Here is a 15,745-nt window from a genome sequence, read left to right as displayed (position 1 = left end):
TGTCATTTTGTATGTCTCTGGTGTCATTTTCTGTTTTTTTGTCATCCCTTTGCATGTTTTGAGAGTGGTTTTGTGCGTTTGGTTGTTGTTGTTTGTCTGGAGTCATTGCTTTGTATTTTTCTGCCATTAACGAATGTGGCCCCCGTGCAACTGATGTATGGCTCAGCCTTTCTCAGTGTGGAAGGTTGTTCCCTTTGATTGTAATTTCCTCACTGTCCAAAACACAAACATCAAGGGAGGTGAAGTCTTTGTGCTTGGCTGAAGTGGGGCATGCATAATGCAAAGGCAAATGGGACATCGATTTGAATTCCATGAAATGCTATATAATTAAAAGCATTGTTTGTTGTTGGTTGTTATTTGCTACAACTAGAAGACATTTAGGTCATTTGAAGATTGATTGTTGGCCTTTGCATAGCACACTATGGCACATCTATAGGGAAGTTTTCACTCTTTTTTATTATTATTATCAGTGAAACAATCATTAAGGACCTATGAAGGCAACACTACTCAGGTGTGTTAAAGCCCTGCTCTAACACAGGTTATTTCTCTCCAATAGAAAAAATAAATACATAAATACATAAAACCTCCTCTGTGATTATTCACAGTCCATATACTCATGATGCAGTTTTGACAACATTTCCCAGAAGTGAAGTCTAAAACTGACAGAAAAAACAGCAAACGCCCCATAAATTACAGCGTCCACACACCACCGGTGACACCTAAACACTGCTTTCCTTCTCTGAAGATCTGATCCCTCTTTTCAGCAATAACAAGCAAACATATTCCGTACCCAGAGCACCTGCCGTGTGCTGGAAGTGTTGATTGGCATTTCTTTGGAAAATGAACTTTAACTGATTATGAAGCTGACTGACTGTTTTTCCACAGACCTCTGTGTGCTTATCTCCTGCATTGTTGTAGAAACAAAGCATCTGTTGTCATCATTAACTAGGGATGTAACGATTAATCGTAAGGCAGTTAAAAATCGATTCATAGGTATCACGATTCACATGGATACTGTGAAAATTGAATCGCAGTACTTTTTTTTATCCAGAAGTGTTGGCGGCGGGTGGAATCTGCCAATACTTTCTTTCTGGCCGCCTTCTACTTTTAAACATCTTCATAAATGATTCCTTACCGATTTAGCACCAAAAAATATCTGTAATATTACGTGAATATCTGTAAAAGTCACGTTTTTCTATTAGCTCTGTCTGCTAGCATAGCATCTCTTCTTCACTGCAAGATATCTGCATGCCAACCGACCACCAGCGCCCTCTGCTGGTCCAAACAAATATCTGACCTAAATGCAGTGAAATGACTATTATGCAGTTTTGCATTGTTTACTATAGAACCAGAATGTAAAATAATAGGCTTATTCTTCATTTGTATAATTATTTTATTGATTTCATTCAAGATTTATTTTTAGTTAAATTGCATTGTTTTGAATAGTTTATCAAGGGATTCTTTTAACAATGAAAAATAAAAGTAAAACAGTACAGTATTTTATAGTTTTTTCCCCCAAAAAAATAATCTCAAAAATTTCTACAGTCCCATTTTGTAAAATAAATCGTGAGAGAATCGTATCGTGAACTCAGTATCGTGAACTCAGTATCGTGAATCGAATCGTATCGGAAGTTGAGTGAATTGTTACATCCCTATCATTAACACATTTTTACATTCTAACTATATGGGATAAGGATAATAATAATAATAATAATAATAATACAAAATAACAATGGTAATGATAATAATTATAGAATTTATTCATAACACACTACATTCAAACACAAATCTCATAGTGCTGGAGTTTATGTAAATAAAGTAAAACAAGAACATATGAACTTTAATAAAAGTGATTAACTAGCAGTGGTATGACTCTCCCTCCCCTCCCATCCTTCCTACAGTTATTTTGTATTTTCATTTATATGCTTTATATCAAATAATTTCTGGCAACCCCAACTTTTTTTTCTATAATTAGTTTTTGATCATGTTTGTTATAGGATTAGTGCACAGACACAAGATGCGGCAGCTCAGATATTATTAATATACTGTATTTCCTTGTATTTTTACTTCCTTTATCTTCTTTTCTTTATACTGCATTTTATTTTAACTACATATATGTAGTTAAAATACACATATATATATATATATGTATTTTATATGGAATCTGGTTTAAAAACCCAGTCTTATTAATGAAGAATACTTACTTTTCAATTTTAATGAAGTACTTTTTAATTACATTATCTATACTTTTACTTGAGTACTGAAGAGCACTTTTGCCACCTGTGTTTTAAACAATGGCTTTATACAGTATGTTCTTTACCAGTACGGTCCATAAGGGGGCAGCGTTTCTCTGTCACTGCTCAGTAAAAAAGCAGCAGCATGAAAGGCAGCAGCCATTCACACATCAAAGCCTATTTGGATAAATGATGACTTTTTACACACCTGAATCTGCAGGTGAGAGTAGATTCAATAACTGACTCAGGCCCAGGTAGAGAGGATACAGCAGACTGATAACGATAGAAGAAACTTCTGAATCTGAATATATTTTCCTAAAGAAAGTTGAGCTGAAGCTCTAAGTCTGAGCTAACCATCAAACATTCAAAACGTGTCCATCACTAATATGTGCAAAGTTAATTCACAGACCTGGCCATGGAAAGGAAAGCTACCTCTTAACAAGTTTTTATTTATTTATTTTTTATCAGGCCTCATTGAGGTTAACTATACCCACAGGAGTGACGCACACGCACACACGCACACTTACCGGTCTAAGTGGAGTTTCTGAGCTAAGAGCTGCCAATCCTTGCCCTTGGCGTTGGCAGTGTCGAAGGTGGCACAGATCCTCTGGCGGATGGACTGCGGGATTTTGAAGGCCTTGGAACCCGTCTGGGACGTGATGGTGCAGTCAGTCTGCATAAAAAATGGCAACGACTCCTTTTCAGTCTGAGGGGAGCAGAGCAGAAACAGGATGTAATCAGTCGGCGTTCAGGAAGGACGCACGGAGTTTCAACCAGCTCAGAGATTCAGATGGAAGATTACAGGGTCATCACAACATAAACAGCACAGTGATGATTAGACCCAGAACCAGGGACATCTTGATTGAATTCCTACTTTTGACTGTAATGCATCGCAACATAGGAATACTTATCCAGTTGATTGCAGAAAACAGGGTTAAAACACGGACAAGCTCACTCTGAAAACCTAGTTATAGTTTCAGTAAAAAGAAATAAACATAACTAATGAGTTTCTAAGCAAGTAAGTACAAGTTTATTGACATAGCACAAGAGCATACACTTGGGCGTCTACAGTCGTACATGATTTTGATGATTTCCTGTTCCAGAACCATCAGACACCAAATCAGCTTCTTTCCTGGTGCCATAAAACTCATAAACTTAAGCATATACCTTCCCCCTTGAGATTCACCTCTTTTAATGCACAGTTTTGTGTGTAAATGGTGTTATGGTGATTATGTACATTATATTGTGTAGTTATGTGTACATTTATATTTGTTATTTATAGTTCTTATCAACTTTTAGCTAGACAGACACCAGGTACCTGAAAATAAATTATTATTACTTATTCAAATCCCTTCAGGACCAAATTTTAATACTCCTGCAGCAATAGGAGTGAAAATACAATACCGGTCAAAATTTTTAGAACACCAAACATTTTTCTCTTTTTTTTACTGAAAATGATTCAGTTTATTGTGTCATTGCACTCTGAAATGAAAGCAAAGAACAATCAAGAACTGCTTTTATGCAGACAGAGGGGGTTAGAAAGAAGTAATCAAAAAAGTTGGAACACCTGTAGGAATTAGTAGCACCAGCTTTCAAGGCTGATTCAACCATCATTGATGCAGAACAAATTCACTTCATGTTCCCTGAAAAAGGCCTATTTCTATAATTCTGAAATGTACATTATTTTTCAGTTTTGGGAAACCAAACCTTTGTTTTTTTAACCTCTGGCTGTTCATCAATAACCTTTGTGCCATTTCAAGCTATTCATTGGACTTGCATGACTTGAATTGCAATTAAAAAACTGGAAAAATTAGGGTGTTCTAAAACTTTTGACCGGTAGTGTAATGCTGCATTTACACCGAATGCGTCTTCTGTAGCAGAGTCCGCAGGATCAAAAAATGTCCCCATTCGCTTATATGTGCGTTTGAAACAAAGCTCCGCCCACCAGCGACACATTCAACTCAGTGAGTTTCACTGCCTGCTGAAGCAAGGAACTGCGCTCCTTATTCTCCTCTCATAAACATAAACCACCAGTGAAAAAAGCCGGTGTGATTAGCGGCTAATGCTATACTAGCTCAGTGCTACAGAAAGAACTTTTACCTGCTACTACCACCTCCTTGCTGACTCTCCTCCACGCCAAATCCTTTCTAGTCTGGTCCCGGTCATAAAGGCCGTGTCATACAGCTCCAGGTGGTCCCACACAGCTTCTACTTCATGGTTGAATGGGTGAACAGACCGGTGTCCTTGTTGACGGCCTGACGTCATCGTCAACAAAGACTCTGATTGGCTTTTGTTATGCGAAACAGTCGCAGTTCAATATTTTCAACTCTTGCGAATGTGCGGCTGTGCAGATATGCATAAAATCGAGAGCGCGCTCGCAAGACCAATGCACTTGACGTGCGGATCGGACCGCACTGCCGCAAGGAAGAAGCATCTATCCATTGACTTGTATGTAATCTGGACATTTCGTGTAGCATCCGGTGTGAACGCAGCATAAATAGTAAAATACACTATTGTTAAAAGATGTGTACGTGTTGAATAGAAAATGCTAAAGTAAAAATAAGGAAAATTGTCCTAATCTGTAATGATCGTTTACAGTCGATATGTGGTGCGATTGGATTAGCTTCATAACAGAGCGGAGAGTGATGAGGGGTCAGTGGTTAAGTGACAAATCACCATTGACTCGTGCTGATCTACCTCCACATCTAGTTGATTTGGAAAAAAAAATGTCAATAAACATTTCAGCGTCAATCATCAGACGACCTCAGAGGGATTGTTCAGCTGCATTAAAGCTTAAAAGCTACAAGATATTCAGCTCTAGACGCATTTCAGAATACACAAAAATACTCAAAACCTTTTTGAATTCTGACCACCACAGACGAAGGGCTGCTCTGACTTTGAAAAAAGGCCTGCCCATGTTTTCTGCACTATTTAGAGCTTCTATCTCGACTGTAGTATGGTGAATATCTGTGTTCTTCCTGCAGGAACCTTGTGGATATGCACTAAAGTTTGTCCTTTGCTTTGCACAATGCAAATATTTTATTACCTTCTCTATGTAAAATAAAATAAACAAACCCCCCGTAATTTATCACCGAGGCAGGATTTCAGTCAAACCATTAACTGAATGCTGCACATATTTAATCAACGCTCATTCAAAATGTTGACATGAATACTGATAATGTGGCCCTTGGATCAGATAATTATACTTTTGTGCCCCCCCCCCGTGATTAACGTGGTCCATCCATGCTGTAAGGGTCTCAATGGTCTGAGGGTGCTAATCCCATCTTACATCAGGCCTTATGGCAAAGATGCCCTTCCTGTCAAGACTATAATATGCACTTGCATGCTTTTAAAACAGCATACAGGATGATACCCTATGCAGTAAAAAGCAGCTATAGAAAGGAAAATGGATGATTTACCCAACACACCTCCTCAGATTGTCTGCCTGTCTTCAGTTGGAAAATGTCAGCCTGTCTCACCGCTCCCCTGCTGCTTACCTGCTGTAGCATACGCGCTTCCTTCAACTTGCATTTACTTGGCGTTTACAATTGTTTTTTTTTGCATCTCTGCATAGACAAACTCAAGCGTCCTGCTGGATTTTTAAACACACAGCGCACGCTCAGGAGAGCTTACCCTGCTGCTTGTGGACAGCAGGCCTGGAAGGTTACACAAAGGTTGAGTCAGAAAGTTAAACACGGCACTTCCCGTAGCTGCAGAGCCTCACCTCAGCCACAGCCGTGTAAACCTGCAGGATCTGCTCGTGGCCTTTGACCTGACGCACGCTGATTTTGCAGGAGAGCTGGGCGGTGGCGGGGCTGTATCTCTCTAGAGAGAAGGCACAGTGCAGGGGCTGCTGGTTGCTGCACCACACTTGGGGGAAGGAGAATTCCTAGAGGTGGCACAAGAAGAGGGAAAGTGCACAGCTATGTTAACAGATGCAAAAGAGGAAGTGTGACAGCAAGGGTCTCCGTAGCACTGGTCGATGGCCAAACTCACGACTGGTTTAAGTATCGTGTAAATATTTCATCTTTGAGATTTTTACAGATTTAGTTCATGCATTTAATGCAGTGGTTAACAACCTTTTTTGGATCGTGACCCTATTTTGATAGTTTTCAATCATGTTTGAGGTCAGATATGTATTTGTTTTTACTGCATTTTAGTTTAACTATATTCACAAAGTGAAAGCATTGAAATACAGTAGTTTAAGATTGCGTTTTCATAATAATAAAAATAGTTACAAAAAACTAATTAAATTTTCAGAAATTTCAGGTGACCCCACATAGGTTGAAAAATAGATTTAGTGGCTCCCAAATAGATTTATTTCTATAGTTTTTTATTATTTCCAGTCATCTCATGCCTGGGGGGGACAAAGACTGACACTTTATTTGTTATTTTTCCACTCTTCCCTCAAGTCCTCCCTGTAGTGCCATTGCGTAACTCTAGTGGTACAAGTACCCCCATTTGAGAAACTCTGCTGTAAAGTAAGCTACCCTCCAATGTCTAACAGGCCCCCGCTCTGAAGACTTTCAAATCCTGCTTTAAATCCACTTTTAATCCTTGGCTTTTAATTCACCTGAGTTTATATTTATTTATTGGTTTTTTGATGTGGGGGGGTTCTTAGCCCTGTTTAGATTTCTTTAATTTCATTATTTGTTAACAAAGCAGCAGCAAATAATCATTTACAATGTTGTGTTGATTGTAACCATGACAACAGAAATGAAAACAAACAGGAGATGAAAGCAACATCGCTTGAAAGTGCCTGGATTCTTCTACAGTAGCACACACAGCTCAAAGCTCACAGCTCTAAAACTTCACTTTTTTGTTGAACATTCTCTTGCTTTTGTTTCTTGAAACATTGGCGATGGATCAAAAACCAGCGATAGACGTTACTTTTAGTGACTTTGGGGATTTTGAGCCCTTATTGAACAAATTGGGAAAGGCGTCATTCCCCCGGCCAAAGCCACCTCGTTGGTATAAGGTTAAGACGCAGAAGATGAAGGGAGACCAACCATCATCTCCTGGAGACAAGGGTGAAGATGAACAGGTGAACCATCCACCAGCCACCGTACCAGTGAGTCCCTGTGAACCAGGCTGCACACTGGTACCTGACCAAGCACCACCAGGGTGTATCACATGTGCAAAGAGGAGAAACAAGAGATTCTCTACAACGTACCTGTTGGAAGTACAAGAGAAGGACCTGGCCCAACTCAAACTGGCTCTGGACGTTTCCAGAAAGGAGTTCCATGAGCAGAAAATTGAAAACGACGTTCTGAGGGCCGATCTCAGGCAGGCGCAGGAGAAATTCAAAAGTCAAAGTCATCAACACGACCAACTGTTGGAGGTGAACGCCAACATGTTAGAATTGGTGAAGTCAAAGGAGCAGGCCTACTGCAGTCTGGAGGAGCAGGTGAAAGAAAAGGTGACCCTGCTGGAGAACGCCCTGGTCGAAGCACAGAACCAACTGAAAGCCAAAGATGTGGAACTAGAAGATGAGCGGTCCAGCCATGCTAAGAAGAAAACTCTACGGAAAAGAATCAGCCAGTGGTTTACCAGGAAAACCAAACATTAGAACAGTACAAACCTCAAGTTTTACTCTTAATCTCTATCCTCCCCCATGATGATTTAAAACGTTCCTCTCTCCTCTCTTTCTATTATTTTCTACTTTGAATGCAGGAAGAAACTTTTATTAAAAAAAGATGAAAGAACAAATGAATAAACAAAATGTTTATAAAAACAATTGTTGTGTTGAACTGAGGTATTAAGTTGGGTCAGACCATGAAAATCATAGTATAATTACTTTTTTCCTCAAGAATTATGACTTCAAAATTCAGAATTCTGACATTTTTCTTAGAATTCCGACTTTAAAGTGAGAAATCTGATATGTTTCCGACTTTATATTCAGAATTCTGACATTTTTCTCAGAATTCCAACATAAGGGAATTGGTATTGCACTGCACACTTTTTTAGTAATCTCTCAATAAACAATTTATGTCAAATTTGTCTTGAAATTCTCTTCGTTCCATGAATTTTCATTCCACTTTCATTCCATCATTGTGCTCTGTTGTTGTTTTTTTTACAGTATTCTGAGCAAAATGATGTAGTTGGACAAAGGGGGATGCAGGGGTTGTGTCCCCCCCAAAAAAACCCATTGTAAACACAAAATGAATAATGTTACAGTATAGTAACCTTATTTTACTTTCAAATACAAGTTATTCTGCTTTAAAACACATTGACAATTTTAGCATGTGAAATATTATACCCCCCAATTAAAATAAACAGTTTTTACATTATTTTTCAATTCTGATGCTTTTATACTGGCCATGTAGTTCATAGTGCTGTGGACTTGTAGCTACACATTCACGCCAAAGCATTTTTCATTGAGTAAAGTTTTGTATATTTTTACATTTTATGGCATATTCAATTGTACTTTATAATTTGTGTAAAGGTTTGTGTATTCTGTTGCTTTAGTTTAACACATATTCTGATGACAAAAAGTATAGCCTTTTTTTTCATGTCCCAAAAATGTAAAAAGTGTGAGAACCACTGTTGGAGAGCAGTATAGCAATATAGCATAATGATGAAATGAACGAGTGATAATACACATTTTAAAGAATCGAACTTAGTAAATAAGTGGAAAGAAACAGAATTTAAACAAATATTATATATCAATATAATATTATAACAACAATAATCCAATAAGGCAGTGTTTCTCAAATGGGGGTACACAATGGCACTACAGGGGGTACTTGAGGGTGGAAAATTAACAAATCAAGTGTTAGTCTTGGTCCCGCCCTAGGTCCAAACCCAGAAATAATTCTATTCAGGAGCCACTAATATCAGTGTTTTTCAACCTTGGGGTCGGGTCCTCATGTGGGGTTGCCTGAAAATTCTGAAAAATGTAAATAGATTTTTAAAATTTTGAAATAATTGTGAAATATAATAAATCTAGTTCAACTAAAATGTAGTGAAAAAAAAGGAGCTCAAACATGATCAAAAACTCTAGAAAATTCTTGAAAAAAATGTCTTTGGAATCGCCAGAAATTCTTGATATCAAAATGGGGTCACGATCCAAAAAAGGTTGGGAACCACTGCCATAAATACTGTTTCTGTCCACTTATTTACAAAATGAGATTCTATAAAACGTGTTGTCACTAGTTTAATCCATCATTATGCTCTACAGTTGTTTTTAAATAGTATTCTAAGAAAAATGTTGTAGTCGGACAAAGGGGGTACTTGGATTCAGAAATAAGAGAAAGCCAAAAAAGATGGGAAACACTGCAATAAGACAAACATAATGTAAGTTTTTAGCCAAGGTCCAAAATCTAAATTAACTCATGACAGCATTAGTGTAACAAAAATACTTAACATGAGGCGGCTAGCAAAAAACCTGTAATATTCACCCGAGTTACAAATGTTTTTCTTGTCTTGGTTTAGTCGCCGATGAATATTGGCAATAGTGCCAGCATATTCACATAAAACCTCCCTTTTTAGCTGTAACAGAAACACGCTAATGTTAGATGGCTCCCTGTAAATATAACTGGAGTTAGCTGATCGCTAACCACGTTTGCTAGCACTCAGCTCTAGCTCTGTGAACACAAACGCTCTCGGCTCAGACCAAACACAGGAAGTGTAAACGGTGATGTGGAGCAATCATTTTGTGTGGGAGGGCAGGAGAATCGGCTACGGTGCAAAACAAGACATCAGAACCACCAAAAGCGTGACAATTTGTTGCTCCTCCCTTGTTGAATGCAGTGAAAGGACAGGTTTAGAAGGCAGCGTTTTCTGCGTGCTCTTGTCTGATTATCTGACCAGAAAAGTTTCTACTCCAGTAATGGTGCCCTGAAGCAACCAGCCCATGCAACTGCATCAGAGGATGTCTGGAGCAGATCAAAAAGTGTGCTGTGAATACAAACCGAGTCAAATCAAGGTGATAAAATGATCAGGGGTTCTCTACCCATTCTGCCCAAGTCTGGAACTTTACCTGTTTAGAAGCAGCCTAACTGACTGACCTATTAAAATGCGCTTTCAGCTTGTAGTTAGTAGACAACCCCCCACTTCTGTCCCTCATTGCATAACCCATCATACTGCTCACACTGCTTCACACCAATGGTTCACGGCTCAACTAGTCTGGAACACCCGGATGGACTATTCTTCTATCCTATCCTGTTTGTCCTTCTGTCCATTAACCCAACCAGTCGAATCAGATGGCTGCCACCTCTGAACCTGGTTCCGCTGGAGATTTCTTCCAAAAGGAGTTGTTTCTTCCCACTGTCGCTAAATGCTTGTTCATGTGATCTTGTTGGGTTCTTTCTTTCTTACTGTGGACTTTATATTTTGTTCAGTGCTTTGAGATGACTTTGTTGCATTTTGCGCTATATAAATAAAGTTGAATTGAATTGAATTACAGTATCATGTCATCAATGCACTACTGCACTATTATCTTATTATTATTATTATTGTATTTTTATTTTATTTCATTATTATTATTATTATTATTATTATTATTACTATTATTATTATCTTGTTATTTTTATTTAGTTTGCACATATTAGTCTAACTACTCTTATATTTATGTTTATACTTCTTTTTTCATTTATTTTTCTTTATTCTAGTTGATTGTTATTATTTAATGTTACACTACCTGAGAGAGCACAGGTCACCAAAAGAAATTCCTCGTGTGTATTCATTCACCCCTGGCCAATAAAGTTGATTCTGATTCTGATTCTGATTCTGAAAGCGAAAGCTTTAACGCAGTGGTCCCCAAACACAAGGTGACTGGCCGTTACTGGTCCATTTGGTACTGGTCCGTGGACCATTTGGTACTGGGCTGCAAAGACAGGTTTTCTAACAAATTAACAAACTACCTGGCTGAAGAAATGTATATATATATATATTTTAAAACTTGTATTTTCCTATGATGTTTCTTTGGGAAAAGTGGATTTCGTGTGAAGGTATGGCCCATTACACATTCACCAGATGTTTGCATGAATAGGAGTAAGAAATAATTTAGATGCTCTTCCATTTTTACGTACTGTTAATGGCAGAAACAATTCAGGTCCTTGTGCTTTTATTCTTTGCTTGGCTGCTGATATATTTCAGAACAAAGGGCCTTAGTTGCTTTCATGTTCTACCAACTCTCCTTTTTAAATCATCTTCAATAAGAAAATGCCCTGAAAAGGTTTCTCAGTCTAGCACACATTTGATAAATATAGCAGATAATGGGGCTGTCAGCAATGTATGCTAACAGACATGGAAGAGCGAGATGGTTGTCTTTGATGTATAGTTAATTTCTGACTTAATTTGTCCTTGACCTCTGCGAGACTTTGATGATTCTGCATACTTAAGTTGACCTGTTTGTTCACTCAAGACTCAACCCTTGTGGCTTTGATCTTGTTTGCCCTGTGCAGTAGATAATGGAGTGCTGGTGAACTTGGAAAAGCTGGGCTGGTCTTTAGCACTAAAAGCTGACTTGATGTGTGTCTCGATGCTTGGTCATTACTCTGAGAACCTGCCCCGCTGTAGCAGGTTGGTGTCTACTGCCTCCTCAGCATGCAGAGGCTGGAGCGAGGGCAGGTTGTCATTGAAACACGTACTGTACATGGTGTGTGTGTGTACAGATCTTTGAACAACAGCACTGTACAGCAGAGAGTCGACCCAGGTGACGACAGGCGTTAGCATTCACCGCCCGCTGCCGGGAGATCAATCTAAATCTGTTTGCATCTCCGACAAGCAAAACAAACACAAAGCTATTAATCTGTGGTTGTGTCTGCCTTCTTCTCGATTGTAGTCAGAGCGGAACATGGGTGTGAAGGAAAGGGACCCTCCATCTAAATACAGAGTTAGTTTCACTGCTAGCAGCCACACAAGAGTGATTTGTATCATGCCAGGTTTTACCTTCTTGGTAAGAGTTCATGTGAGAGGATTTCTAACATAAAACGCCTATAACTTATGGCCTAAATCATTTATTGTGTATAGTTTTCATTGAGGCCAGTGGTTCCCAGTCTTTTTTTCCCCGTGTACCCCTTTTGTTTTTTTGTCAAATCATGTGTATCCCCCTCTTCATATCATAAGTACCCTCTCCATGATTTCATATGTGTTTTCATTTGTGGAACAGCGGGCTCTCCTAAACCCCTAAATAATGAGTGGAATTTAAAGTGGAATTGAATAAAAAAAAAATACCAATACCAACTTGTATGTGATTATTTCAATCATAATTAAATATATAAAAAATATAGCTAAATATTGTCTCCTATTGACAGAAGTGTGATAAAATGTCCTCTCGTCTACAGCATAAAAAAATATTGTTTCAAGAAATGACACAAAAATATAGTATTTTATCGAGCAATAGTAGTTAAGGCTCAATTGTTCTTTTTAACATTTATTTTTCTTTTTAGTAATAACTCATATTTAGTTTGTTGGGAGTTTGATTTACCTAAAAAAATGTTCAATTGGTTTTTATTTATTTATATACTGTCCTGTTAAGTTCAGAGAGTGTTTAAGAAGTGCAGTACACCTGTTTACATGTTTCATGAAATGTGAAGTTAGTTTAGATATGTTGAAGAGGTAAAGCCGCACATTTGTGCTTTATTGTTGTAATTTGTGCTTTAAAATTTACATTTTATATTTATTTAAAGTTTAAATAAATCTGAAAATGTTTATTATGAAACAGATTGATTTGTGGTGAATGTGTCCGTACAAAAGCTTAAAAAATGTACTAGGAGCACTTCCTGATTATTTTTTAAATTAACTGTTAAACCTTTCCGAGGACACCCTACAATGTGCTCCTGTACCTCTAAGGGTACGCGTACCCCTGTTTGGGAACCATTGATTTAGGCTAAATGACAACTATACAGCAGGAGCAGGAGCAGATTAAGTCTCATGTATAGGCAAAGGTGATCTAAAGGTTAAAGAGAAGATAATGGAAATTCTCACCGTTCAATAGAATGCAGAGAAATAATGTAAAAAAAAAATACTGTATTATATGTGGAAGGATTAAATGTTTTCTTTGTCATTTAAACACATGCAATCCTCCTAACAGACAGCTGTTGCTTTGCTACTCTGTGCATATTCCACATTCTTTGTTCAGTTATTTTCAAACAAAGTCTAGGATATATATGTGCAGAAGCAAAAGCCCAATAAAAATACTCTTACAAGATAAGTTTTTGTAGTTCTTTATGATACTGAAGGTGTTACATAGCCTCAAGAAATATCCACAGTGTGAAGGTCTGAGGTTCAGAGGCTGTTCTTTTATTTATATCATGTTTTCAGCTGGCACCGTTGGTTGGCTTCAGGGCTTTTCAGGTGGAGGGTTATGAATTTAGTCTCTTACAAATTTGCTCTTTTTTTTGTTTTACTCCTGTTCATGTTTTGATCGTGTCTTTGGGTTTATTTGAGAACTCATCTGTGTTATTCTGTTTTCCACATAAGCAGCTTTCTGTTGACGTTTGAAAGAGTGAGTCTTCTTTTCTTCACACACGTTTAACTAATTCCCTGATTGCCCCCCTGCGCTACTTAAGAAGGGTTTGGACCCAAATGCTACGTTTAGACACAAGGCAAATGCAGGCCAAATCTGCTTTCAAATTCCAAATCCGACTGCTCTATAGTGTAATATTCACGAGTACACACTGAAATATCTATATTGTGCGTTGTCTCAGGATGCCAGGATGAAGTTAATGTTTATTACAAATTAAACAGAGCATTTAAATGGGAGTTATGTGTGTTTGACCGAATACTAAAATAATTGTTATATCATCAATTCTTGCTCAAAGCCACCAAACTATGATTTGATTAATATTACTTTTGAATTTCTTTTTTTAAATGGTAAAATCTGCTTTCGCAAAATAGTTTTTCCAAGTATAGATTTTTTTATTTATAAAATAGTATTTATAATAACTATTTGAAAAGTGTGCCAATACTTTGGCCAATCAATCATGTCTTTATGTCACACAGTAGATGCTAGAAAAGGTCTTAGGATATAACGGCAGAACAAAACACAAGATTATATAGTAGAACACCAACATTATATTCAAACACGATACACCATCTACACATAGCTCTAATGAGCTGCAATGGGATGATGTCCAGTCAGACACAGTTGTGCCGGGTTGTTGACAACTCCCCCACTTCTGTCCCTCGTATAACCCATCATACTGCTCACACTGCATCACACCATTTACACTGATGTCCACCCCATATATCACTACATGTGACCAGTACAAGACAAAACTTTGTCTGTAGTGTTAGCATTTCAGAACATGGAGGATGCCGCAAAGACGTTTAATGTTAGCCTAACCACTAGTAACAAGTGTATCATAATGTATCATGTTTTTTCCTGCAGTCTGTGCCTTCTCCTCGCCCTCTGCTCTCTTTTCTGTTTCAGGTGTCTTGATGCTGGAACTGGCAGTTCCTGATCGATGACTCACAGCTCAACTCGTCTGGAACACTCGGATGGACGGATCAAAGGTTTGCGGCTCAACTAGTCTGGAGGACTAACCTTCTATCCTGTTCTGTTTTCCCTTCTGTTCACTAACCTCAATCAGTTGAAGCAGATGGCTGCCATCTCTGAAACTGGTTCAACTGGAGATTTCTTCCCACTGTCGCTAAATGCTTGTTCATGTGGATCTTATTGGGTTCTTTCTTTCTGACTATAGACTTTAAATTTTGTTCAGTGCTTTGACATGACTTTGTTGTATGTTGTGCTACATAAATAAAGTTGAATTGAATTGAATTAGCAGGTCTCTTCCACATGTGGCGTTCAGGAGCTGAAAGTTGAACCAGTGCAAAAAGGCGTTGCAATCCTCACAATAACTGAACTAAACTATTACACAACATGCAAAATGTCATACTTTTAATCATCAGAAAGCTTATCTGCTCTCGCGTAATGGAAATGAAAATTTTACGGCGTTAGATTTGGCCTTTATGATAATAGGACTTCATAATCTCTCGCCACATTACCATATTTATGCTTCTTTATTAAATGACTTTATATTAGCATATTTACATTGTAAATTGCAGGGGCAGTCTGCCATACACAGATCTAATGACATTTAAAATGCAGACCCCATAATTTACAATAGAAGCTATTCCTTTGAAGATTTATGAAAGAAAGAAATGTGTAACTGAGATGCTAATAACGTCCATGCTGAAATCCATCAGTGTGCTGATTTGCTGTTAATGATGAGAGGAAAGAAAGAACATAGAGACGAAAGTGAGGAATGGAGACGCTGAATGAGGGAATGGAGAGGGATGAGGAGTAGAGTAAATGAGTTCAAGCCAGAAGGACAAGAAAGCATGGGAGAACACAAGCGGTCACTGAATAATTATCCTGATGAAAACTTTTATCGATACGTTTCCCCAGCCCATCTTAAAGATGTTTTAATTACTGAGTTATTAAAAATGTTTCAGAGTCTTATGGTGATGCTAATCACCATAAAACGACACACATAGTTTGTTCCAGCGAGATTAATTGTCTTCTTTTTGAACAAGTTTTTTCAGGAAATTTTTGTCTTGTC

The 15,745-nt window shown here is 37.9% G+C and overlaps 1 protein-coding gene across 2 annotated transcripts in view; it reads right to left on the bottom strand.

Moving 5' to 3' along the window:
• Positions 1–15,745, bottom strand: part of unc5db (unc-5 netrin receptor Db) — a 290,269-nt gene that overhangs the window by 3,218 nt on the left and 271,306 nt on the right. For both annotated transcript variants that reach the window (XM_028458242.1, XM_028458243.1), the window contains 2 exons: positions 5,959–6,123; positions 2,762–2,940 (listed from right to left, as the gene is read on the bottom strand). In XM_028458242.1, the coding sequence (XP_028314043.1) occupies positions 2,762–2,940; positions 5,959–6,123 (344 nt within the window). The remainder of the gene's footprint in view (positions 1–2,761; positions 2,941–5,958; positions 6,124–15,745) is intronic.

This window comes from Gouania willdenowi, chromosome 9 (assembly GCF_900634775.1).
Source record: "Gouania willdenowi chromosome 9, fGouWil2.1, whole genome shotgun sequence".
Classification (NCBI taxonomy): domain Eukaryota; kingdom Metazoa; phylum Chordata; class Actinopteri; order Blenniiformes; family Gobiesocidae; genus Gouania; species Gouania willdenowi.
This window is presented reverse-complemented; position numbering and strand designations above follow the sequence as displayed.